The sequence below is a fragment of the Poromitra crassiceps genome (genome assembly GCF_964638095.1).
Source record: "Poromitra crassiceps genome assembly, chromosome: 14".
NCBI lineage: Eukaryota > Metazoa > Chordata > Actinopteri > Beryciformes > Melamphaidae > Poromitra > Poromitra crassiceps.
In genome coordinates this window covers 11,804,292-11,829,849 of record NC_139633.1, presented here as the reverse complement: position 1 = coordinate 11,829,849, position 25,558 = coordinate 11,804,292, and the positions used below count along the sequence as shown (strand labels likewise).

The 25,558-nt window shown below is 41.7% G+C and overlaps 2 protein-coding genes across 5 annotated transcripts; both read left to right on the top strand.

Annotated features, from left to right (window-relative positions):
- The first annotated feature begins 1,206 nt into the window (after positions 1–1,206).
- On the top strand, positions 1,207–3,385 carry sdhaf4 (succinate dehydrogenase complex assembly factor 4). The gene is made up of 3 exons (XM_083651236.1): positions 1,207–1,346; positions 2,153–2,266; positions 2,725–3,385. Exons 1-3 carry the CDS (start codon positions 1,268–1,270, stop codon positions 2,832–2,834), a joined length of 303 nt encoding a protein of 100 aa, XP_083507362.1. The 5' UTR covers positions 1,207–1,267; the 3' UTR covers positions 2,835–3,385.
- Positions 3,386–3,980: 595 nt separating this feature from the next.
- LOC310789366 (N(4)-(Beta-N-acetylglucosaminyl)-L-asparaginase) lies at positions 3,981–22,101 on the top strand. 4 transcript variants are annotated; one of them, XR_014553329.1, is made up of 12 exons: positions 3,981–4,586; positions 5,052–5,169; positions 5,923–6,124; positions 7,691–7,964; positions 8,073–8,250; positions 9,992–10,068; positions 10,278–10,458; positions 10,571–10,840; positions 10,954–11,125; positions 11,734–11,870; positions 16,435–16,559; positions 16,682–16,706. XR_014553329.1 is itself a non-coding variant. In XM_083650997.1 (11 exons), exons 1-11 carry the CDS (start codon positions 4,269–4,271, stop codon positions 13,043–13,045), a joined length of 2,082 nt encoding a protein of 693 aa, XP_083507123.1. In that variant the 5' UTR covers positions 3,981–4,268; the 3' UTR covers positions 13,046–13,461. The 4 variants fall into 4 exon arrangements, 3 of the variants coding, with proteins under 3 accessions (XP_083507123.1, XP_083507124.1, XP_083507125.1); XM_083650997.1 differs by lacking the exons at positions 16,435–16,559; positions 16,682–16,706 and adding an exon at positions 12,891–13,461; XM_083650998.1 differs by lacking the exons at positions 16,435–16,559; positions 16,682–16,706 and adding an exon at positions 12,891–13,461 and having other exon boundaries at positions 5,843–6,124.
- The last annotated feature ends 3,457 nt before the right edge of the window (positions 22,102–25,558 follow it).

Here is a 25,558-nt window from a genome sequence, read left to right as displayed (position 1 = left end):
GAAATTATGACTAAAGTCACACAGCTTCTTTACAAAATCCCAGTCTCTCTCCCTCTCTTTCTCTCTCTCTCTCTCTCTCTCTCTCTCTCTCCCTCTCTCTCTCTCTCTCTCTCTCTCTCTCTCTCTGTCAATGCTCCAATCATGTCTTATTCATCACACGGAACCAAAACAATAAGCCATATTATTGGATTTTCTCTAGTCTTTTGCTCGCAATAAATCAACATGTCTTGTGAATATTGCAGAAAATAATTCCCTATTCATTTAGGATGCTGTCTGGATGCGATTAGAGTAGTATATATGGAGACTTGATGTGCTGTGGAGTCTACAAGCTATGAGTGATCCATTCTCGTAGAGACTTGCAGGAATAACATGCATGTAATTATAGAACAGATTTGAAATGCCATGCAACATAAATGGAGGGTTTTTACTGGATCAGTCATATGGGACAAAGTGCATGGTAAAACCTCAACTCAGTTTACTGCCCTTTTAAATAAATCTCTGACGTAACTCATATTATACATCAGGGGTTTTTCAAAGTCTGAGACTGTGGGCCTCCCCGGCTCCCCCCAGACAAAGCTTGGAAAAAAGAGTCCCCCTCGCTCAATTCCTCATATGTTATTTGATCCCATAGACACTCAACAATTGAGTCAAGATAGCCTGATATTGCTGTTTGACACATTTCAAACTACACCAAATTATGTGTCTGTCTAAGCCAGGCATTTATTTGTTCTTCCGAACAAATACAAATCACACACATTTAGGCTATTCTATGAGATCTCCTTTTAATAAATAACAAATGTAATATTTTTTCACTTCCATTCACTGAGCCTCCCCTGAAACTGCTTGGAGCCTCCCTAAGGAGGCCCACCTCCCACTTTGAAAACCTCTGATGTAAGTTATGTGAGAACAGGGAGATGATTTATTTATTTATTTATTTATTTATTTATTTATTTATTTATTTATTTATTTATTTATTAACTATAAGTATAGAAATTCTGATAATACAATAATCTGGCCTAATATTTTATGGTTCTGTGTTTTTTCATGTCTGAAACCTTGAGTTTTGTCTCCCCCTCGTGGCAGAAAATGCATTACGTTATTGCAATTGGGGCATTGTCGCTAGATGATGATGACGACGACGACGTTGTTTGCGTCATTTAAGAGCGACAAATTCAACAACAACAAAATTGTGCAACTGTTCGACAGTCGACAGTCAATACGTTCTTTGCGACAGTCCTGTTTCTCCGGCCTTTTATCGACACGCATTATGTACCTTCTGCGACTGTGTGCTTCCACAGCTAAACATGTAGGATCCAGGGGTTTATTCGCCGAATCTGTTGTTATAGGTAGGTCAGTGTCTCTGTTTAAGTAGCTCGGCATTGCCTCGGTATGAAGTGACCCTACTACGGAGTACAGAGGGTCACTTTGGGGCTGCTGAGCCAAACTCCATTCAAAACTCTGTCATTTTGATGTCGCCGCATGTTAGCAGTGTTAACAAAGCTGTCCCTGTCTTTTTCTGTCTTGTCTTTCATACTGAACAGCTCGTTTAGATCCAGCCATATTTCTGAACCATTGCATTTCAATATTTTTAGGGCCAGTGCAAAATAATGAAGAATGAAAGAAAAACACTTGCTGATCAAACTTTTTCTTAACGAAGTAGAGGTAGAGTAATCAAACAAATAAGGATAGCCTGCCCTATACAATTGAACAGTCTCCCACTTTCTCCCCCTTCCTACCCTTCTCTTTCTCCATTCCCTATCTGTCCCAGAACAGACAAATTAAATTACCTTGCAAAACGGAATTGACATCTTAATCTTTTATCCGCTTCCACTGTGAACAAATAAATTAAATCCAGTAACATAAATAAGATAACAACCACCATTGCTCTCCCCCCTACACTCAATCCCTGCACTTAGAGCAGACTAGTTGTAACAAAGGTATAAATGGCAAAGTAAAAAGTAGAGTACTGGCTCAAAAATATACTTGAGTAAAGAGTAGAAGTACAGTTTTAAAAAAGGGTCAGGAAAAGTACTCATTCCTAAAAACTAATGTGCATTACTTCACTTGTAACTCATTACAACTGACCCATGGTTTTAATATGATTCATATGATTGAAGGAGTTGTGACTGTTACTGTGGTGTTTCTGCTGCAGGATGTTCCCGCTCAGCCAGCGGAGCAGCGAAGGACCGGGAGCCGCTGAGGAAAGCTAAAACCCCGCAGGGCCGCTTCGACACCACCGAGGAGAAGAGCAAGGATGCTTTGGAAAGTGAGTACGTTCAACAGTTTTCTGTGACATAGGTGACAAACTGCAACCAGTGATCTGACAACAAAGACATATGTATGTTTGTATACTGCAGGTGTTTGTATCATGGTTCAAAAATATGGGGTTTTGAAGGCGGTTCCGATACTGATATGTTTGGATTGACACAACAGTGTATATTGTGTCTTTAAATTTGACCATTTTCATGCTAAAACTCACAAGTATTCAGTATTTCCCCTAAAATTGTAACCATCTGAAACATCATGGGACAATAAAACTCCCATTGAAACCCAGGAACATGATGATTTAAAAAACAACAACAATAGGCTACATGTATTCATGCATTATGCTTGTGTGGAATCTGATCAAAATGTCTCACTAGAATCAGTTCAGGTTAAGGTCTTCCCCATATCAACTATACTATAAATATGCAATCACATCATATCTCCTTCTTGTACTCTCAGAATTCCCTGGTGATGTGAACCCGGACACTAAGGAGAAGGGGGGTCCCCGGGGTCCTGAGCCCACCCGCTATGGAGACTGGGAGAGGAAGGGCCGCTGTATTGACTTCTAGTTGATTCTCTGTCTGTCTCTCTGTCTGTCTGGTGTACAGTCAGTGGAAAAAGAGTTCAGATCAGAAGATGAACACGAAGAAAAAAGTGCAGACTGTGTTGATTCTGACTGTACATCCTTACATGGGAATATTTATAGAAGAGTTTTGGCATCTAGTACTTATCTTTAGAGCATAATGTATTTATTTTTGTGGATTTTGTTAAGCAGACATCACAAAATCTCTACAGCAATCACTAATATTTGTGAAGTTGCAGTACACATTTTGCACATTGGCAATGATTTGTTTAAGTGAGAGAGTATTTAATGCTTGTTGTCATGAGAGGAGTCTGAATATTTTGATCAATAAATGGTAAGATTGTTATATCTACATGTATGTTGATGGGTTTATTTCCCCCCACAATGCAATGGCTTTATTCCACTGTTAACCTTTAAGCTATGGAGAAGTGCTGTAAACAAAATAATACTACACTATAGAAATCTCAGCCGCACAAGTAGGAGATGCACAATGTTTTTTTCTGTACTGACTTCCATTATTACATTATTATTATTATTATATTAGACTGTTAATTCAAACGAATTAATGAGCTAAGCTCTAAAGAAATATCCTATGTAATAAAGATTATTATACAGTATTTATTTCTGATCATTCCGTCAAGTAAATAGCGGGTAAGATACATGCACTTTGCTCTGCACCCACTAGAGGGGAGTAGAGACATTCCTGTCTGCTCAACTATAAACACTATTTTGTTTGTTATGCTGCCTTCAAATGTTGTCAAAAATATCTTAACTATGACTTTTCCTCGTTCATTTACAAAATAATTCCCTGCCACTTGATTCCCAACGTAAAATGACAGCCATTAAAAATCACTGATATCCTTGCAAGGATAAAACTGTTTCTAATTATCAGTTAGTCCCTAAACCCATTGCCCCCAAGTTTTTTGCACCTTGTCTTATATTTTGTGTCCTACGGAGCCTCCCGGCCTAATTTCACACGAGGGCAGAGGGTGTTATTTTTGTACAACTAAACCGGATCGAGTGACGATAAACATCTTGAATCTAGTCTTTCCCATGGAAATTGAATGCAGCATAACGTCAGAGGCGACTACGCATGCGTAAATTCCAAAACAAGGAAGTGTCACATAAACAACAGCTCGTCTTGTAACACCAACCAAGAACAAGAAGGAGAAACACGCTAAACTAGCCAACGTGAGCGAACTTGGTGAGAAGTAACGTTATTGTAAAGTCTCAGTTAACATTAGACGATGTTACATCCGAACTTTTTGTAATTTCGCGATAACCGTGTGACACAGACCAGTGGCACTGGTCTATTTGATACAGACATTCAACCATTCAGCCTTATAAAACGCGAATTATTGAGGGTAAATAGCGACCACAGACCCTATCATATAGCGTAAGTTAGCGTAGCACAAAAAACATGTCCAGAAGACATTGTGCAGTTGTTGGCTGTCAGGAAACGCGATTTACAGTTTCACTTCATAGCCTTCCAAAGGATCCAGTGATTAGAATCGAGTGGCTAAAGTTTCTCTTTACCCACGATCAACGGAGGTATAGTCAGAGCTTGAGTGTTTGTTCAGTCCATTTCAGTGCCCATTGCTTCCTCAACCTGGCACAACACAATGCAGGATTTGCTGATAAGTTACTTCTAAAGGATACCGCAATTCCAACTTTATTGGGCCCTAACGATAACGTTACTCCAAACCCACAACCTGGTCCAACTCCAAGCCTACAACTCGTAAGTACAGTATACTTACTCTTTGTCTTTAATTTATTATTATTAATATGACTATCACTCACACTATTGTATAGGAGAATATTATGTACCTCATATATTTCACTTATTTAATGGTACTTGATAAGGATGATAGGAGAAGGCACATAACACTTTATTGTATAAGCGCTATTGTTTATAGTCTATTCATATGCCTCTCATAATGTTTCGATGTTCATATTCTTACCTACCTGAGTGTGAGCAACTGTAGCATGACTCAGTTTCTCCTCCAGGATCAATAAAGTTATTCAGATTCTAATACCAGCAAAGTATTTCATGTTAATATGCAGCTTAATCAATGGAAGCCCATTCCCTCCACACAATAAATTCGCAATTTATAGCTCAGATTTTTTCCCAAGAGGGGAAAAAAGTCTGAATTCCCATATACAAACTCAGGATCATGAACTAATTCATTCTGTTTGCCTTTAGGGTACATCACAAACCTCCACTGCAAAGCACGTTGGCACCCAAACTGACCCCCCAGCTCAGGCATCTGTCGCCACACAGCTGTCCCTTGGTATCCCGAGGTCCCACGTGACAAGCAAAGGTGTGTAACATTGCCTTTGTTCAGTTTGTTGGCTAGGGCTAATCTAGGGCATAAATCAATTGTACTCATTGTACTCAAGTAATTGACTAAACAACAGATTTAATTTGTTTGTATATTATTTTTGCATTTTACTCACATACCATGATGGTATTTAGTCATATATTTTAGTCAAATCATCTCTTATGATGAATCATTAAAAGATGAATCCACTGTGCTTGTTGTCTTACTAGGCACACAGGCAACAGTAGTTGGGTTTCCATCCAAATGTGGCGCACATTTTAGCCAGATTTCCAGAAAATCATCAAAAGAAAATGCGAGAATATAATATTCGCTTAATCTGTTTCCACTGGGGGCATCTCGGTGGCTCACCTGGTAGAAGTAGAATGCATACCACTAAGGCTCGGTCCTTCGCGCGGCTGACCTGGGTTCGAATCCGAGCCGTGGTCCTTTGCTGCATGTCATCCCCTCTCTCCCCATCTTTCCTGTCAGCCTAATGTCCTATCAATTAAAGGGGAAAATGCCCCAAAAAATAATCTAACAAAAAAAAAATCTGTTTCCACTGCACTTGATTGCATTTACCTTTTATCGATATGCCAACTTTTCTACCTCCCCCAAGCGTATTTTTTCTTAATGAGATATCTGTCTTTTTTCTTCTTCAATCTGGCGGTTCCAGTCAGGTCTTTTATGCGCAAATTGGAAATTTGCATAAAAACAGGTGGATGGAAACCCACCTCATGTCTTTTAAATGTGCAGGGGTTGGCTCCATCGCCGCCCCCTGGACGACTGCAAAACCGCCTAAGACATCAGCTTCAAGACCAGCAAAGAGACCTAGGCTGGACATTGAGGAGGAGGATGAAGAGGAGCAAAGTCTTCCCACGGAGATTCCTCAGCCTTGTAATTCCACATATAACCACGAAGACTCTGTTACTACTATGACAGAGTCATCTTACCTTCCGTAAGTGTGGTTACTTTATCTATGCAGAATTTGTATTTACATTTGACAATCACTATTATTGAATTAAATTCTTAGGGATGCACGATGACATCGGCAGATTCGCCACAACATCATTATCGGCCGATATTGGCTTTAAAATGAAATGTCGGCTTAGCATCGGAAATGTTATTTCTGCCGATATGACGGGCCGAAAAAATGACCTTTAATTATGCCCAAATTTGATGAGAGCATCATCCAAGCCTGTTTAAGTAGTGTAACTTCGGGGCTGCAACTAATGATTATTTTCATTATCAATAATCTGTTGATTATTTTCTCGATTAATCGATTAGTTGTTTGGTCTATAAAATGTCAGAAAATGGTAAAAGATGTCGATAAGTGTTTCCCAAAGCCCAAAATGATGTCCTCAAATGTCTTGTTTTGTCCACAACCCAAAGATATTCAGTTCACTGTCATAGAGAAGTAAAGAAACCAGAAAATTTTCACATTTTAAGAAGCTGTAATCAGAGAATTAAAAAAAAAATCCTTAAAAGAATTACTCAAAATGATTACCGGTAATCGATTATCAAAATAGTTGTCGATTAATTTTCTGTCGATCGACTCACTAATCAATGAATGGTTGCAGCTCTACCAGGGTTCGCCTAACTGAGTAACTTAGGGACAAAACAATAAATGAGCCGAGAGAGGTTGTAGCATGTCCACCAGCAATTGCTTCCACATTTATTGTGACACAACACATGCTCAACACCATACGCTCCCGTCGCCGGGCGAGTGTCTGTCGAATATCTCCATGTCGGGTTTAAAAGTGTAGGCTACCTGATCTCCACACAATGTAGTTGGAAACAGTATCTGAAGCTCTGCGAGAGGTTAGCCAGCTAGCTATATTGGGGTAGCTAAGCTAACAAAACAGCGGATAATGGCTCTACTACACAAATAAACACAAACAGCGGCTCGGAGAAGACCACCGCTGCCACCAATGTCAATGCCACAAATACAAATAGGGCCGTGCATGTTGGTCTGTGTTTCAATAATGAATGGGATCTTGCCGAGAATGACATGCCTGTCAAATGCCGACCATTGGCGACCAATTAAATATTTGTGCTGCAAAGTTACCTCTTAATGACAAGATCGACTATAGAAGCTATAAAGAATAGACTACAAGAGGAATAAATGCATTTGAAATGTTTATTTTATGAACCAATTATTTATAACATCACATTTTTCTTTCTTTCTTTCTTTCTTTCTTTCTTTCTTTCTTTCTTTCTTTCTTTCTTTCTTTCTTTCTTTCTTTCTTTTCTGGTTACCACAACCGTTTGGATGGCTTCGCTAATTTGTGCAGCAAGGAAAAAATAAATATTGCAGCAGCTAAATTCCACTACAGGAGAGACTTGATGTTCTCTGAAATTAGGTGGAAAAAAATGTGTGCATCGGCAATCGGCCAAAAGAGTTGAAAAATATCGAATGTCTGCAAAAAATCCAATATCGTGCATCCCTAGAACTTCTGAGTTTTCCTGATATGACAAAAAAATGACTTTATCTCCTTTTTATTCTATGTTTTTCTGAAAGCAGGCCTACATCAAGGTCCACCTATGAGGAACCGAAATATATCGTTTTTGAAAAGTGCCTCCTGGAGCTTTTTCAGACCTGCCCTCAGTGTGAACGTGTCTGTGATGTCCGTCCACGAAGACGCGGGACTTTCTTGGCGGTAGATCAATTCTGCCGCCATTGTCGTTATTTCAGACAATGGAAGAGCCAGCCCATTGTTGGAAGCACCCCTGTTGGCAACCTTCAGCTGTCAGCAGCCATTTACTTCAGTGGTGCATCCTTCTTCCAGCTGGAAAAGGTATGGAGAAATTCATAATGGTAGCGGAATTCATTGCAATAATAAATAAATAAAAAAGTGAGTGAGACATATATTAAAACCAACTCTGTACTCATTCTTTGATATTAGATATGCAAGGCAATGCAGGTCAAGATATTCCAGTACAACACCTTTAGAAGGCACGCCCGGATGTACCTGGAACCCACCATCATCCATAAATGGAAGAACGGGCAGAAGAATCTCTTGCACCAGCTAAGCCAGGAAGACAAGCTCGTAGTTGGTGGTGAAATGAGAGTACACAAACCAGGTAAAAACGGTTATCCTTTATTTATCCCCATGGGGGATACCACAACCTTTTTAATGTTGTTTGCGAAACATGTATCATTCTTTTATCATTAGCTGTCATGAACAATAATGTTTGAATGTGCGCACATTATCCCATATATGGTAAACAAAAACAGGCCTTGTCTTGTCTCTGTCATTATAAAGGAGTTGGATGTGGCATCTAAACATGGTAAAAAAATTTCAAACTGCACGGTCGCCAACTAAATCCACACAATCCATATTGGAAAAGCGAGCCTCTAAATGAGCCATTTGGACTTCTGTAACTTTGTGGTGTCACAAAGGTTCGCTCATTATCATTTTTGTAAGAAATAATAGACTAACAAAGTTTTTATTATTATTATTATCATCAAAGTGGTTGAGAGTGAGGTTGTCATTGTTTATTATCAGAGAGTTGTCCCTACCAGTAGCTGCCACATGTCTCAAGCTTGACTCTTGAAATGGTTAGCCAATTAGAACAGAGGGTTGTTAATATTAATGAGCCTTAAAGGGATAGTTTGGTTTGTTTGAAGTGGGGTCCTATCAGCTAGTTGCATACACTAACTGAAATAGGTACAGTGTTCTGGACGCTGAGCGCACCATCTATCGAGACCCAGCACTCAGAGCAACAGCCTCCACAGCTCTGTCTCTCTACTACACGGGGCCAAGAACTAAAATGTAATTTAGCCACCTAAAACAACGCACACCTAAACAAATCGATATCTGTGTACATGTACGCTCTATTTTGACAATTTTCAGCGCTTTACTTTTCCGCCAAACAGCCGTCTCATTCGGCACTGCTTTTTCTCCCAACCGTACAACTACCGTATTCCTCCGCTAAACGCCTGCACAGAGCCGCGGCGGCGCTGGATTACTCCGCAGATCAGCTGTTATTTTGGGTTATTTCTCCCGGCTTGTTAGTGAAGACAACAAATAGAATACACAAACGAAAATATGAGTGATTTTGATAGCGAGGACGATATGCTATTCACCTTGGTGACAAGAGGATACAATTATGAACCAGAGAGAGTAATATACAGAAGAGTGAACAGGCAGAAAGAGAACTGCCATAATATGCTGCCTACATGCCGGGGTGTCCTGCAGACCTTTTTCACCATTCCCAGGATAAATTGGGGAAAACGTCCCAGACCAGAGAGCCCAGGTGACTTGTTGTCTCTAAAGTAAGTCAGTGTTTTTGGAATACGGTAGTTCTACGGTTGGGAGGAAATAGTACCGAATGAGACTGCTGTTTGACGGTAAAGTAAAGCGCTGAAAATGGTCAAAATAGAGCGTGCATGTACACTGATAATATTGATTTGTTTAGGTGGGTGTTGTTTTAGGTGGCTAAATTACATTTTAGTTCTTGGCCCCCTGTATTAGAGAGACAGAGCTGTGGAGGCTGTTGCTTCAGAGTGCTGGGTCTCGATAGATGGTGCGCTCAGCGTCCAGAACACTGTACCTATTTCAGTTAGTGTATGCAACTAGCTGATAGGACCCCACTTCAAACAAACCAAACTATCCCTTTAAAGACACGGCACCAGAAACAGCCTGTTTGGTAGGGCTCAGATTCTGGAATATGAATGTGTCAAAATGGATTGAGAGTGTTTTTGGTGCATGACACCATAGAAAAAAGATGCAGCTTTGAATGGACCTTGAGACAGAAAATAAAAAATATTGGACTTAATCTAAGTGAAGTCATTTTAATTGCGGCTTATTACTGTCCCCAGACGACTCTGCCAAGTTTGGCAGCTACACTTTGATGCACCTTGACAGCAACACCATCATCGACATCCAACTGGTAGAGGTTAATGAGAAACTACACACAAATTATACTTTAGCATTATGTCTCCTTTTTGCTTATGGAATACACAGGGTTTCTACGGGTGCTGTGCTTAATTTTAATGTGTTTTCAAGTTTTGAAAAAAGTGCTTGAAATTGTAATACATGATGTAACTACATTTGTAAGCACATTTATAAGTTCTTTACATTTGTCTTTTTCCTCTCCACTATCAGAGGACTGAGGTGGGAGATAGACACCACATGGAGCTGGAGGGTCTGAAAAGATGCCTGGAACTTCTGGAGGCAAGTGGTCTGACCTTGGACTACATTGTCACTGACCGTCGCCCGCATGTGCAGAAATTTCTGATGGAGCGTAACATCAGTCATTTCTATGATGTCTGGCATCTGGAGAAAGGTAACGATTGTCTTTTTAATTTGTGATTCAAAACAATTTCTTATGTTATGTTGAAGTTTTCATGTTTAAATTTGTTTCATTTTCACTTCATCGAACTGTACGTTTTTATCAGGGTTGTCTAAGAAGTTGGACAAAATCGCCAGACAGAAAGACTGTCAGTTGGTGGGAAAGTGGCAAGGTAGCATCCAGAGCCACATCTACTGGAGTGTAACCTCTTCTACATCAGGACCAGAGATAGTTGCAAAGTGGAAGTCACTGATCAACCACATTCAAGACATCCACACACACGATGACCCCATCTTCCCAAAGTGTGAACATCTGGACCGCCCGCGGCGACCGGTTAGGTTACGATCTACAAACTCCAGCAAGTGGTTCCAACCATGTGTGTACTCTGTTCTGTTGCTCTAACAAAACTGTAGCCTCATAATATTTCAGTGTGAGGTATTTCTCCTGCCTCCTAACTGTTATCTCCATTTCAACAACTGCTTATTCCAGGTTCGAAGGCACTCTACAAAGTTGAGAAGGTCCTGGCCAGCAACAAGGTCCTCAGAGATGTGGAGAAGCTGAGCCCACACCACCAGACTTCTTCTCTAGAGCATTTTCACAGCGTGATCCCACGCTTCGTAACCAAGAATGCAGTCTTGCCTTTTGATGGAATGCTGTGCAGGTACTGTATGTGCTCACCGTGTGTTATAGAATTTAAGTCATTACATATTCAATAAAGCTATAATTACATTCACACAATTAATGGTATATGAGTTATTAGACTTGGCATATCACACATGCAGGCAATAGGCAGACACTACAGACAGACAGCTTATCTGTCGCGGCATTGGTACATACTGTACGTAGAAGCAGATTTCACCCTCTGCCCCACAGCAACAGGTCATATCACACGTGGGCGTGGCTGACCTTGCTGACACACACACACACACACACACACACACACACACACACACACACACGCAATCTAAAGTGTGCTGGGTGCTTCTAATCAGCCCTCCCCCTCTATTCTCTCCTCTCCTATATATATATATATATATATATATATATATATATATATAATATGTTTATATATGTATATATAAACACAAACCATGCTCCCTTATGTGTATGTACATACAGGATATTGAGAAACAATAAATTGTTAAAGCTGTGAAAGCCACCTGGCCAAAAGTTTAGGAAGGATTTTATAATGTATGCAAAATATATTTGCAAAACTGAGGTCTATCCATCTTGTGAATACTAATTAGTGTCGTTTTTCATTTATTTTAGGTTGTACCTGTCGGCCATGCATTTCAATGAAAACTCTGACTGCCCACAAGCAACAGCATCTGCTGGAGAGCCTGTCTGCCGTACAGCCATACAGGACGAATGCACTGCAGAGCCAGGGAAAACGGAACCAACATACTGTGAGTTATGACCAGATGTATGCTTCTCAATATTAACACGTTCACTGCCAATGACGTATTAATACGTCAAAAATAATCCAACGGTTGACTGCCAATGACGTATTAATACGTCAAAAAAAAGATTATTTTTTTTTTGACCGTGGGATGTGCATCTAACCCTTTTACATCTCTTATATAATTATTGGAGCCACCGAACGTTTACAACCCATTCCACCGAGCCACTAAGTGGCGACAGTGCTCTCCTGACTAGAGGAAGGCAAGCAAAAAGCAGCCATTCTCATGAAAATGGATGGGGGAAAACGCTTTCGTTTTCACGCTGATTGCTGGCGATGCGGGATTGCAAATTTGCATAATAGATTACAGGTGGAACACACTTTGAAACACGCAGCATAAATATGACCAGAATCGCAAAAGCTTCTCTCAACCAAAACTCCAAGAAGCGAGCGAGTCCATCCAGACTTCCTCAAACAGCGGCCGCGCAGACAGGCAGCAGCAGCAGCAAAGCAGTGAGACTGGTGACAAGCTTGTGACGGCCGCTGCAGCCAAGAAGAATGCCCACGGAGGGAGGAGTTGGAAGCAGAGGGGGGTTTCCTGCTGTTATGGAGGAAATTACTGTTCAAAACTATTGTTTAGATGTCTGACGTCTTACTGATGCCAAAAATGAATGGTTAAAGTGACTGTTCTATCGAATTTCACAAAAAGCCCTTTATCTCTGAATAATTTTTCTGACGCTGAAACCATGCTGTATTCAACTGCTAATGCTTACATAACTACTAACTCTACAAACTAACTCTTTTAGACAGAGAAAGCACACATTCTATTAGTTCTTTTGAGATATTGTGTGTTCACAAAATCTTAGCAGAAAAGAATCCTCGGGTCTTGAAAGATGAGCCAGAATCCTCAAAAAACCCCTCTGGCAGAAGCTAACTACAGTAAAAAAAAAAACGTCTGGCAGTGAATGTGTTAAAAAAAAAATACATATTTACAGTTTAGTAACGCTGGTGAAATCCTGCTTTTCAGGTTACATCAAGGATCTGATGGAAATCCTGTTTAAAGAGGTGTTCCATGACCCCGCGCCCTACATGGAGGAGGTTCAGAAGATTCACACTCCAGAGACTCTCTCCTCCCAGTACGACAGACCTCTAATGGATCAAGTCATTGAAGTCCTTCTCTAAATCCAACATGGCTGCCTGTCACATCAGGAGAATTCCCTCTTTGAATCATAGACTGTATAAAAATATGGACATTGTCAGTTTGGCTGTCACTTTTTTTCTTATTTTTTTGTAGCTAGCCAGAGCCGCAGCACCGCCTGCTATTGGTCTGTGATCGGTGAGCTGCATGATAACTGGACAGGCAACCCGATGGGGAGTGACTCCCTTTTGGCGCTAGCCTTAAGTGGCCATTGAAGGAACTGCCATTTTTGCCGCTTCATCTTCCAAGATGGAGGTTGCCGCTTGTACACTTGGAAGGGCAGAGCAAAGTGTGGTTATAGGGCAGTTTTATCAATCTGTCATATTGTATTATAGCATTCATGTGACATTTGTTTTTAATCATTTATAAATTTACTCTAATAAAATGTTTTGCTATTGCATATAGTATACATCTTATCATTTTCTTATCCACACATTGCATTCACAAAATTTTCATTTACTGATACAGTACATGCATTACTAACTCAGTATTACTAGCCCATATAAAATACACAATGAGATATTGATATACTTGGGAGGTAATTACGAGACTTTGCGATAACACGTTTTGCTTTATTACCAAGGTCCGTGTATTTCTTGGTCATTTCTATCTTGTCATAGCCTGGTATCCAGCCCCTATGCGAATTCAGAGTGCTGAAAACGGTGATTCATAGGGGCTGGATACCAGACTAATCTTGTCAGAAACTGAACTGAAAAAATGAAAAATGTATTTGATTTGAGCCATACCTGGTGTCAACAAACCTCATTGCAGGGATGCAAACTAGTCACCTTTAGGTGACAGTCACCATTTTCCTCCCAAAATAGGAAGATTTCTGGGTGGTTTTATGTCTGCCCTGGTATCTGTCACCTTTTTCACTCTCCATGACATTGTGTAAAAGTAGTTGCTCTAGAATAATCATCCTGCTTTTAGCGGGGAGAATAAGGATGAAGATTAACAAGAAGGTTTACCATGAATTATTACTGAATCAAACAGCGCCTCCCTCCTGGTCGGGCGTGGTGTGTTGCATTTGTCTGGCAAAACGGTTAGCCAATCAGAGCAGAGGGTCGTTAATATTAATGAGCCGTAAAGAACCTGGGGCAACAATTAAAAAACAGTCTGTTCTTGACAAGACTGAGAAATGCTGGAAAAGACAGGAATTAGATGGTTTATTGGTACACTAGGCCAGAGGTTCTCAAATATTTTTCAGCCAAGGACCCCTTACAAGATAGAAAATATACCGGGGACCCCCTCATTCTGATTTGTGATTTTGGGCTAAGCTTAACACATTGACTGCCAGCCGTTTTTTTCTTGCTGTAGGTAGCTTCTGCCAAGCCGTTTTTTTGAGGATTGTGGCTCATTTTACAAGCGCCGAGGATTATTTTCTGCTTGGAGTTTGTGAACATACAATATCTCAAAAGTACTAATAGAATGTGTACTTTCTCTGTCTAAAAGAGTTAGTTTGTAGAGTTAGTAGTTATGTAAGCATTATCAGTTGAATACAGCATGGTTTTAGCATCAGAACAAATATTCAGAGATAAACGGCTTTTTGTGAAATTCGATAGAGCTGTCACTTTAACCATTCATTTTTGGCTCTCTCTCTCTCTCTCTCTCCCTCCCCCTCTCGCTCTCTCTCTCTCTCTCTCTCTCCCTTCCCCTCGCTCTCCCTCCCTCTCTCTCTCTCTCTCTCTCTCTCTCCCTCCCTCTCGCTCTCCCTCCCTCTCTCTCTCTCTCCCTCCCTCTCGGGAGGGAGACGCACTAGGTTTAATCCTAGTGAGAGGGGGAGAGGGAGAGAGAGAGAGAGAGAGGGAGGGAGGGAGAGAGAGAGAGAGAGAGAGAGAGAGAGGGAGAGAGCGAGAGGCAGAGTTGCCTCAACTCCTCCCTCTTCTTGGGTGCAGCGGCCGTCACAGTCTCAGTGCTTTTGCTGCTCTCCTGTGCCTGTCTGCAGGCTGCTGTTTGAGGAAGTCGGCATGGACTCGCTCGCTTCTTGGGAGTTTTGGTTGAGAGAAGCTTTTGCGATTCTGGTCATATTTATGCTGCGTGTTTCAAAGTGTGTTCCACCTGTAATGTATTATGTAAATTTGCAATCCCGCATCGCCAGCAATCAGCGTGAAAACGAGAGCGTTTTCCCCCAACCATTTTCATGAGAATGTAATACTGTAAAATCGCCTCGCCATTTCCTTGGAATGGCTTGCTCCCTTTTTCTTTGATTTCGCTCGTCTGGGGGAGCACTGTCAACACTTAGTGGGTCGGTAAAATAGATTATACACATTCAATACCTCCAATAATTGTACAGGAGACGTAAAAGGGATTGATCAACGCCCCACCGTCAAAAAAAAAAAAACGATTTTTTTGACGTATCCATACGTCCTTGGCAGTGAAGCGCTGGATTTTTTTTGACGTATGCATACGTCGCTGGCAGTTAACGTGTTAATTGTTTCCACGGTAACGTGCTTGACTTTTAATTTGATAGGTTTGTTATTAGAATGTAATTCATGAACCATTTTAGATTTAAAGCATAAACTATTTTCGTTGAACTATGAAGATTTTGCAAAAAAAAAAAATTTTTTTTTTTTTATTACATTACATTTACATTACGTCATTTAGCAGATGCTTTTGTTTTGTCCAAAGCGACTTACAATATCACAATTTGTCAACAGTACAGAAAACCACTATGCAACACAATCAATGACAGCCAAGATATTTTGATAGACTAGCACCATGTAGGAAGTAGTTTGAAAAGGAATAAGTAACATGTAGCATTTTCTTTTTAATTAAAAAAAAAAAAAAAATTACTTGAAAACTTTTCGCGGACCCCCTGGCAAAGTCCACGGACCCCCATTTGAGAACCACTGCACTAGGCATCTCGCGTGCTCGATTCCTAGGCATACGCAGCTCGCCCGCTGCGTGGCCTCGCCCGCAGCTCGGCTGTTGCGTGGCCTCGCCTGCCCTATTGGCAATCGCACAATGTCTCCCTCTCTCTCCCTCAGTCTCTCCCTCAGTCTCTGTCCCCCTCTCCTCTCTCCCTCAGTCGCTCTTGTCTCCCTCTTTCTCTCCCTCAGTCTCTCTCTCTCCCTCAGTCTCTCCCCTTCTCCCTTGTCCCTCTCCCTCAGTCTGACATCATCAGTGATGTCCCAATGATGTCACACTGCCTATGTATGACATCAGTGACATCAGTGACATCACTGAACTATAGCCTTGTGTGTGAGTGAATTTATGACATCGCTAATGATGTCATCAGTGGGACAGAGAGAGAAACAGACAGCTCCCATTTATATACTGACTGATGATTCCACAGAATCTTTTTCTTCCTATAGAAAATAGGATGTCCAAAACAAACTATAATATTAATTTTCTCCATTTTGTTTTCGGTTAGGTTCCAGGGAGTAAGCATGGCAGCAGTAGGGACATGGGCCTTCTCCGAGCCTGCTGTAGACAGACTGCGCCACCTCATCAGTGCTGGACGCCATGCCACTGATGCAGTGGATGAAGCCATGGCAGGTTGGTATCAGATTGGAAGTAAATGTGAAACATCAATTCCCCCTTAGCTTTCAGCCTAGAATGACCTAAACAAGATCATCCTGTAATGAAGTCAATTATATACTCTTGTGTGTGTCTTTAAGAGGTGGAGAACGACCCAGAGACTGGGCACCACCTAGTGGGCAGAGGAGGCTTCCCCAACAGTGGAGGAGTGCTTGAGTGTGACGCTGCCATCATGGAGGGCAGAGCAGGGAGGTTCGGGGCTGTGGCAGCACTGCGAGGGTGAGAGAGGGCGGGGCTGTGGCAGCACTGCGAGGGTGAGAGAGGGCGGGGCTGTGGCAGCACTGCGAGGGTGAGAGAGGGCTGTACATCGCTCTGTTGAGTGTGCAGTATGTCGACATGCAGGATATTATACTGTACATAGACACTGGAATACATTGCTGGTATCAAGCACCTGCACCTACTGACCCTGGAGTCAGTTTTTGTATACTCTATTATTCCAACTTATGTATCACCTTTTTTCTCGTTGGATTGTCCAAAATACTCAGAAACTATTGGAATTTTGAAATATTATCCAAATGTATATATATTATACCCCCCCCCCCCCCCCCCCCGCCCCCGCACATTACTGACTTCCATAGGTCTTCAGGTTCCAACAGTGAACCGAACCATGTACATACTGTCCAGAAAAGACATATTTACACTTTCTTATCCAATTTATATGGCACTCACTGTATACCACTGTTTCTTATATACTACTCCTACAAGTGACCTGTTGCCTACATTTCAAATTTTTCACATTTATAGATATATATATATTTTTTTTGTGTAGTTATGTTCAATTTCAGCATGCCCATTAAAACCGGATCTGATTCTACACACGTGTGTACCGGTACATCACTACATGCACGGGTGTGTGATCCTGCTTGTGTGTCCAGGGTGGGCTCTCCGGTGTGTGTCGCTCGCAGGGTGATGGATAGGAGCCCTCACAGTCTGCTGGTCGGAGAGGGAGCGCTGGCCTTCGCCAAGGAGCAAGGCTTCACCATAGAGCCCAACGACAGCCTGCTGACTGCACACTCCACACAGGCTTACCAGGTACCTACCAGCCATACTGTTTCACCGGATCATAGCTATAGACCACAATGCAATGCAGCCACAAAACATGCTGTTTTTTTTTATACCAGTGGCTTATTGAATATCATGGCTCCCTGGTGTGCTCTTGCCTGTGTAAACCTGAAATGAATCTGGACCTGAATTTCTTGTCAAGCAGTACCCAAGTAGTTGTATTCCACCAACTGGGTTTCTCAACACCTCTAGTGACTGTCAGCTTGATGGTGCCTCTCTAAAGTCAATGACCATATGCTTATCCTTCCCACTTACAGGAATATGTTGAAAAGCAGCAGAGAGTCACTGGTCATGACACACTTGGTAAGGGTTTGCATGAACTTCATGTACTGTATCTTAATGGGGGGTGCTGGTCCTGGTGCAATAACAGTTTTAATAGTCAGGGAACCCTAATCCATCATGGTCCATGCAACCTTAAGGAACCAAATTGTCTCATCTCTCTTTCACCGAGAGAATCCATGCCATGGCCTTTCTCCCTCTGGCACTAATTTGGAAGTTTTCGTGTTTTTCTTTCCTCATATGCTGTGGGAGTCGTTTTATTTGTTTTTGTAAGAGTATCTCAATCATATCTTAATCTGTTTGAACATTTGACCGATTTATGCTGTAATCATACTTTTTATGCAACTGCTCTGAAAAGTAGAAGTGAAAATTTTGTGTCTGGTCTCTTTCAAGGCCTCATCGCTCTGGACAACATGGGGAACATAACTGTCGGTGAGTCAGTTGGGTTTGAGTTCCTTCCTTGTATTGTCATTCCCATTTCAGATGTTGATCATATCTCTTTTTTCCATGTAGCATTGTGGTGTATAGGTGTGTGTGTATATATATATATATATATATATATATATATATATATATATATATATATATATATATATATATATATACACACACACATACTGTATATATATATATATATATACATATATACATAACTCAAAGAACATGTATACACAGCATACAGTATTATACTGTACATACACCACCTATTTCTGCACATTAAACAGCCTGATAGCAGCTAGCATGAGCTAGTAGTGTTCACTCCTGCACCTCGGTGGGATCAGCCTGTGACTGAAGGTGCTCTGCCGAACCACCTCCAGGGTATGGAGTGGGTGTGTGTGTGTGTGTGTGTGGGATTGTTCTATACGACTGTGTAACTAACATCTGTATCAATAATAAGAAACATCTGGGAAATGATTGACAAACAGTTGATGCTCAGCCAGTGAAGTGAACCCATCTGATGTCCCTGCTCTATCTTGCAGGTGTGTCCACCTCTGGAAAACCCTTCAAATCCCCAGGAAGGGTAGGAGACTCACCCCTCCCTGGCTGCGGCTTATATGCCGAGAACATGGCAAGTCCAACTCCAAACTCTGCCCTTTCAGCAGCTATGCTAACATTGTTTGTTCCTCCACGTTTTGCATTTGATGAAGTGTGGGGGTGACTGACGCAGCTCACCCATCATAAACTATGTATAAACAACTGTGAAGTATTACTGCTCTAAGATAACAAAACAATTTCATTAAGTAATTATAAATTCAGTATACATTTTTCTCAGGTGGGGGCTGCTGCAGGTATGTGAATTCTATGATGCTTTTCCTTCTATGCAATATTAATGTAATAACCCATGGTATTTTCATATAAATGAATAACTGATTTGCTACCATTGGGATAACAATAGTGATTCAACCTCCAGTTCATGAAAGCTTTTACATGTACTTTTCAAAACAAAACAAAATATCAGTATGAGATGAGATAGGATCAGACAAACACATCTTTATGTTGTAATATAGTAGTAATATCAGTTTGGACGATCAGTCGATAGTGTCTTCTAGTCTCTCCTGTGTTCAGCCACAGGTGATGGGGACAAGATCATGTGCTACTGCCCCAGCTTTCATGTTGTCCAGCTTATGAAACAGGTAAAAAAAATCCAGGATAAGTTCACCCAAAAATGAAAACTCAACTCACCTCCATGCCAATGGAAGGACAGGTGAAGTTTTTTAGTCCACAAAACAGTCCTGGTGTTTCGCAGCAAAACACTGTTGCAGCATTCTCCTAAACAATTGACGTGAATAGTGAGCAACTTTCAAACGTACCCGTAGGAAGGAAGGAAGAAGTGGGGACTGTAGCCTGCTGTGCTACAGTGAAGATTTCAGCTAAAAACAGGGTGTAAATTGTGTCTTTCAAGTCAACTTGGAATCTTGGGGCTTCTGGAGACTTGGATTACGCCAGACGAGCATGATGGAGTTTTTGTGGACTAAAGCTTCACCCATCCTTCCATCGGCATGGGGCTGATTAGATGAGGAATGAATTTTCATTTTGGGGTGAACTTATTTAATGAACACGCCACTTAGTAATCTGACACTTAACTGCTGTGTCTTGTAACTGGATATTTCCATACAACCCATTGTAATTTGACCTGTAAATTACAGTAGATTAAATGATTCTCTACAGCCAATAAATGAGTACAGATATAATTTTAACATTGCAGGTTTGAAGCAGTTGTGCATCACTAGCTCAGTTGGAAGATGCCGACGCCGATATTTTTGGATTGAAACTTATCGATAGCTTGTATTTTGGTCTTGGTATTTTTCACGACAAAATATGAAGAAAAAATAAAATACAAATATTGATGCCTTTCACCCAGACTTTTGTCCTAAATTGTCAGGATGGATAAGCCTCTAAAACTGTATTTAGACCATGGGGCACTAAAACCACCCACTTTGGACCCCAGGAAGAGTAGTCTCACCTTGGTGCAGACTAATGGGGATCCACAATAAACAATAAACCCAGGATAATAATGCCAGGCATACACTATTAATAATATGTTCACATGATCAGAAATGACAGGAACGTAAAGGGAAATGTATCCAGACAAGCATATGAACATGCTTCCATTCAATGTAATTGGCTTGTCCATCGCCTGTCCTAAATGTTTGCTTCTCGTCTCCAAGGGCTCATCTCCCCGCGACGCCTGTCAGGCCGTCCTGGATGACATCACCAGGAGGACCAGCCCAGATAGCTGCTTTGAGATTGGACTGATAGCGCTGAACATGAAGGTATAGCTTACATTGTATTGCAACATTTCAATTTAATTTTCTATATTCTTGAGTTAACATGTATTTGATCACACCTGATTTAAATTTCAAAGCCGGTCTACATCTACATCAACATTCTTGTTTGTGTTGGTCCTCCAGGGCGAAGTGGGCGCTGCCTCTTCGGTGGAGTTTCCTTACACATGTTGGAACCAGGACAAGGCTTCAGTGGAGAAGCATACTAACCGGCCACATTCCATCGAATAGAGGGAATAGAAATGATGTGTAAAATAGGAGGTTCAGGGAAGGTTGACTATGATGATGATTAGGATGCAGGAAGAAATCCAGGGAATCTTCTCACTCAACAAAGGGTTTATTTAACAGCATTCATGCATTTAAATGTTGGAAATAAGAATAAATACAGTTCTCCATTTGAACTACAATGGACATAGGATATAAACTAAAAGAACAAGAACATAGGATGTACAGGGTTCCCACACTTTTTCACAGACAAAATTCCAAAACTTTTCCAGGACTTAGAATATAATTTCCATGACCATTCGCAATCGTTAAGTAGCTGGAACGTACTTGGTATAACCCTAACCCTCTCCTATGGCAAGTATCCATTGCAAAGCCATCTCTCTCTCTCTCCATCTATGATCTTGTCTCAGCCCCCGGCCCACACACAACCTAGGCTACTTATTCGCTTAGCCGCCATTAACGGAAACGCACCCGATTCAAATTTTTAAGATTGTTGACTTTTCAAAAGTTGGCTTAGAATTTGCAAAGAGAAAGAGACATCGGGTATATATTTTGATACACGTTATATAGCAAGCGGGCTCAACAGATTATTTGATCAAATTGGGATATCCTGAGGAGTGAGCCCTCCCTTGAGGACATTTTCCAATCTCCCACTTTTTTCTGGTACAGGCGAGCCCTGGAACACAAATATGACATAAGAACCAACAATAATGATTGCCCTATGGCACGCCATTTTCACACTTCTCACAATGATAATGATAGTCTACTGAAACTAAATTAGAAGGTATTGAGTTTGTGGAGCAGTCGAATAGGGGTGGTGACTGCCTTAACAAATTACTATAGAGAGAGACCTATTGGATTTTCAAGCTAAATGCTTGTGTGTATCCTGGCCTCAATGAGGAAATTGATTTTAGACCTTTTCTGTGATGTTCTATTTTCATACCAGTGGATTATATGATTGATAACTTTCTATTTGTGATTTATTGTGATTATGCTAATGTAATCTTGACTTGTCTTCACCTGGCCACTAATTGGCTAATTGCTTATATAGGAAATCACTGCATTCCACTCATGATCTTTCCTAACATGCCCTGAAGAAGACCCTGCATGGTCGAAATCGGTCAGTGTTGATGATTTTAACTTTTGACATGCCCTAGCAAAATAAAGGCTTTTTACCTTTAAATCCTCGACTCTGTGTGAGAGTGCCTTAAGAAAGCTGCTGCTTTTTCCTCTGGATCAAATTAATGTAGTTCAAGAGCACCTCGCATTCGTTTAGATTGGGATTCTGTGCATTATATTGAGTAATGAAATCAATCAGGACATGCTCCACTGTCTCCTTTTCCTGACACTGACTACTCACACTCACAAAATACCAGCTGATGCAATTATACACTCATACATACCGGTACTATGCATATTGCTAGTAATCCGCACAAGATCATTTATGGCAGGACTATAGACAATGTTTATGACTAAAATGGTAATTGTCTGAATCAAAGACAGATGACTATAGGAAATGACGGAAAATGTCTTTATTTTATTTATAAAAAAGAAATATATATATATATATATATATATATATATATATATGTATACATATATATATATATACACATAAAAAAGAAATAAAACCCCCAACTAAAATTTATTCTCAATGCACCAAAAACACACATACTCCAGTCCCAGCCGATACAAATGCCATGGTACCACCTGGCACACTGGACCCACAACACCAATCGCTCCGAACTCTCCAGAGGGTAGCCGCGGACCGTGGGGGGCACAAAAGGGGGTCGAGGGACCGACGATGGGAAGGCCGGAGCTGGTGGCTGGAGCAGCACCGAGGAACATGCTGGGGCAGAGGGAGTGGTTGTCGGGCAGGTGTCTTCGGCCTGCTGCTCTCTGTCCCTTCTGGCCCATGCTTCTGGCCAGAGGCTGCGACCCTCCCACGGTCGATGATGTCTGTCTGGGGTCCGGGCACTGAAGTGTTCCTTCTGCCGCTCCTGGAAGTTGATGAACCACGTCTGGCTAAGTGCAGTCTTCGGCTGTTCTGTTCCGGGTGGCGCTTGTTGTAGATAGCCAGAGCGTGGGCCAGGATCTGAGGCTTCCTAAATGGAAACCCATGACTGACAGAGTACAGACAATACTCCACGCTCATCTGCAGGGAAGTGGCCCCCGACCAGGGACACTCAGAGGCCACCTTTCCACTGACTCAGTCACTCAGGCTGGACTTCGGGACCCCAAACCGCCGGGCTGCCTGCCTGCTTGCACCTCATGGCCTCCGCGGTCCAGTGACTCGTCTTCCTCTCCCTCTTCCTCATCTGCCGTTTGTTTGACATCTGTAAATTTATGACATTTTTCAGTTAGAAATAAACTCAAGTCTAATACTATTGCTACTACAGGCAGGCACATTTCAGCACATTTCAGTGGAGAAGGCAAACAGGAACTCCAATGGTGTTTAATATTGAAAAGAGATATAGGGATCTGATTTTTCTAACTTTTCACTAACAGATTTTCTTTTTTCAGACACACAACAAAACCCATTAATGTCTAATAGGTAGCGTTAGATTATAGCTTCTCATGTCTCTGTGTTCGCCAAGGCTGCTCACCTGTTGACCTCTTGACAGAGGAAGCGGGTCGACGTGTTGACTTGTATGAGGACAGACAAACAGGGCATCGAGAAAGACTGTACGTGTTTTATGATGATAGAGGGAAATTGAAAAACGTTCAAAAAGAGCGGAAATACGTTACTCGTCCCTGGCGGTCCCGGGTCCCTCAAACTAGACTGTCCGGGTAAAAACGTGCTTCAGAGAGTCATGCATCTGATTGGCCTATCGTCAAACGTTCATCCAATCACATCCGCTTGACTGTCTCTCCTTAGTGACGCCATTAGTGACGTCACTTAGTGACCCTGTCGTGGATATAAATAGCAGTAGCCTAGACGGTAGGCACAATACGAGTACGATTCACAATTATTAAGAACCATCTTCCCTCTGTTGAACCATAAGCATGAGGCGCATCTCCTCTCCAGTGACACACCCCAAAGCGGCCACAGCTGTTGGAAGTCCAAAAACGGCTTTGCAACCAAAGACATTCGGGAGTGGCATGATGATGGCAGACTGCCCAGCGGGGGTCCCTCGTCCCCTGCCAGGGGGACCTGGCGACCTAGAGGAGGGGGGCCTAGAGAAAGAGACCAGGCAACTCATTTGCAGCTTACGAGAATTTACAGGTGTTTCTAAACCGACGTGGTCATGGATGGAAGAGGCGGCGCTGTCCACAATGAAAAGAGTAGTGGAGGGTCTTCTGGAAAAACATCCATACACATTCAACGACCAACTTGACCAACTTCATCTGGATGAAAGAGTGGTCACGGCAATAGCCAAGACCGTGTTTGAGGACGGGACCACCAACTGGGGGCGCATCGCCACCCTGGTGGCCTTCGGGGCGAGGGTGTGTCAGCGCCAGAATGAGACGCGCAGGGAGCACTGCGTGGAGCAGGTGGCCCAGGAGATCTCCACATACCTGCTGACAGAGCAGCGGGAGTGGCTGCTCCAACACAACGCCTGGGATGGCTTTGTTGACTTCTTTCGACTATCCGACCCGGGTATCTTGGCCCTGTCGATCAGCTGCTTTGTTGGACAAGTGCGGAGACTTCTTGACTTTGCAACTTTTAAAAAAAATTGACTGTCCGTGTTTTGGTATGTGTGTCACATGTGAACTTAATTTAATTGAAGGCAATGGAGCCAAAGGGTGAACACTAACCGTGAATAGTAAAGCTAAGGAAAGAAGTGAAGTAAACAGGGATGCAAACTATTTACTTTTAGGTGACACTACAGTCACCTTTTTTATTATCCCAAAATAGGGCACTTAAGTTAATGATTTCTGAGTGGTTTTGTGTACCTGCTGTCACCTTTTTCACTCTGCATGAGTTTGCATCCCTGAGTAAAGGAAGTGAATAGCTGAGGAGAGGAAGTGGAAAACTAGGAGAAAATAGGAACCGTCGAACATGACGCATGGATGGACTCTCTGGGTGAAAGGATCTGGCCATGACTGACGAGTCTCAAAGGTTTCTTGTAAAGACGTGGTTCTCCACAACATGACACGTACTATTTGTATTTTGTAGGCCTACCTGTGTAGGTGCTGACATGACATGAGTTATCAGTTATGTGCCCTGCCCAGTGATGAAACAGCCATGATGACTCATGACGAGATGATTCACTTGAACTCAGGAGAAGTTTCTGGATTTGTGGCACAGTTCTGTTGAATTAATGCACTATATTATATTGCAAATTCCATTTTAGGTTATTAACACATGTCAATAAAAATGGCAATCTGTGAAACCATTGTGTTATATGAATGTAAACAACTGCCAACTATGCCAAGCCAGCTCGAAATAGTCGGAATACGACCGGAAATCATTTGTTTTCCCCTTTAAAATAAAAGCTTCATTGTTAATTAGCGAATTGCAACACATATTTGTCAATTGAGCTTTTATTTTGAAAGATGTGGCCGAAGTTCTGTGTGTATTGTGGCTGACTTGACAGACTTCACTGTCTGACTCGTCTTTGCCACGTTTCACTAATGACGTAATCCTTCACTGGGCTTGAC

What these genes read in the sequence shown, in the direction of transcription:
- LOC310789366 (XM_083650997.1), top strand. Translation starts at nt 4,269, where the DNA reads ATGTCCAGAAGACATTGTGCAGTTGTTGGCTGTCAGGAAACGCGATTT. An exon ending in CAACTCCAAGCCTACAACTC is followed by an intron (nt 4,587 to 5,051) that starts GTAAGTACAGTA and finishes GTTTGCCTTTAG; the next exon opens with GGTACATCACAAACCTCCAC. An exon ending in ACAGAGTCATCTTACCTTCC is followed by an intron (nt 6,125 to 7,690) that starts GTAAGTGTGGTT and finishes TTCTGAAAGCAG; the next exon opens with GCCTACATCAAGGTCCACCT.
- sdhaf4 (XM_083651236.1), top strand. Translation starts at nt 1,268, where the DNA reads ATGTACCTTCTGCGACTGTGTGCTTCCACAGCTAAACATGTAGGATCC. An exon ending in CGCCGAATCTGTTGTTATAG is followed by an intron (nt 1,347 to 2,152) that starts GTAGGTCAGTGT and finishes TTTCTGCTGCAG; the next exon opens with GATGTTCCCGCTCAGCCAGC. An exon ending in GAGCAAGGATGCTTTGGAAA is followed by an intron (nt 2,267 to 2,724) that starts GTGAGTACGTTC and finishes TTGTACTCTCAG; the next exon opens with AATTCCCTGGTGATGTGAAC.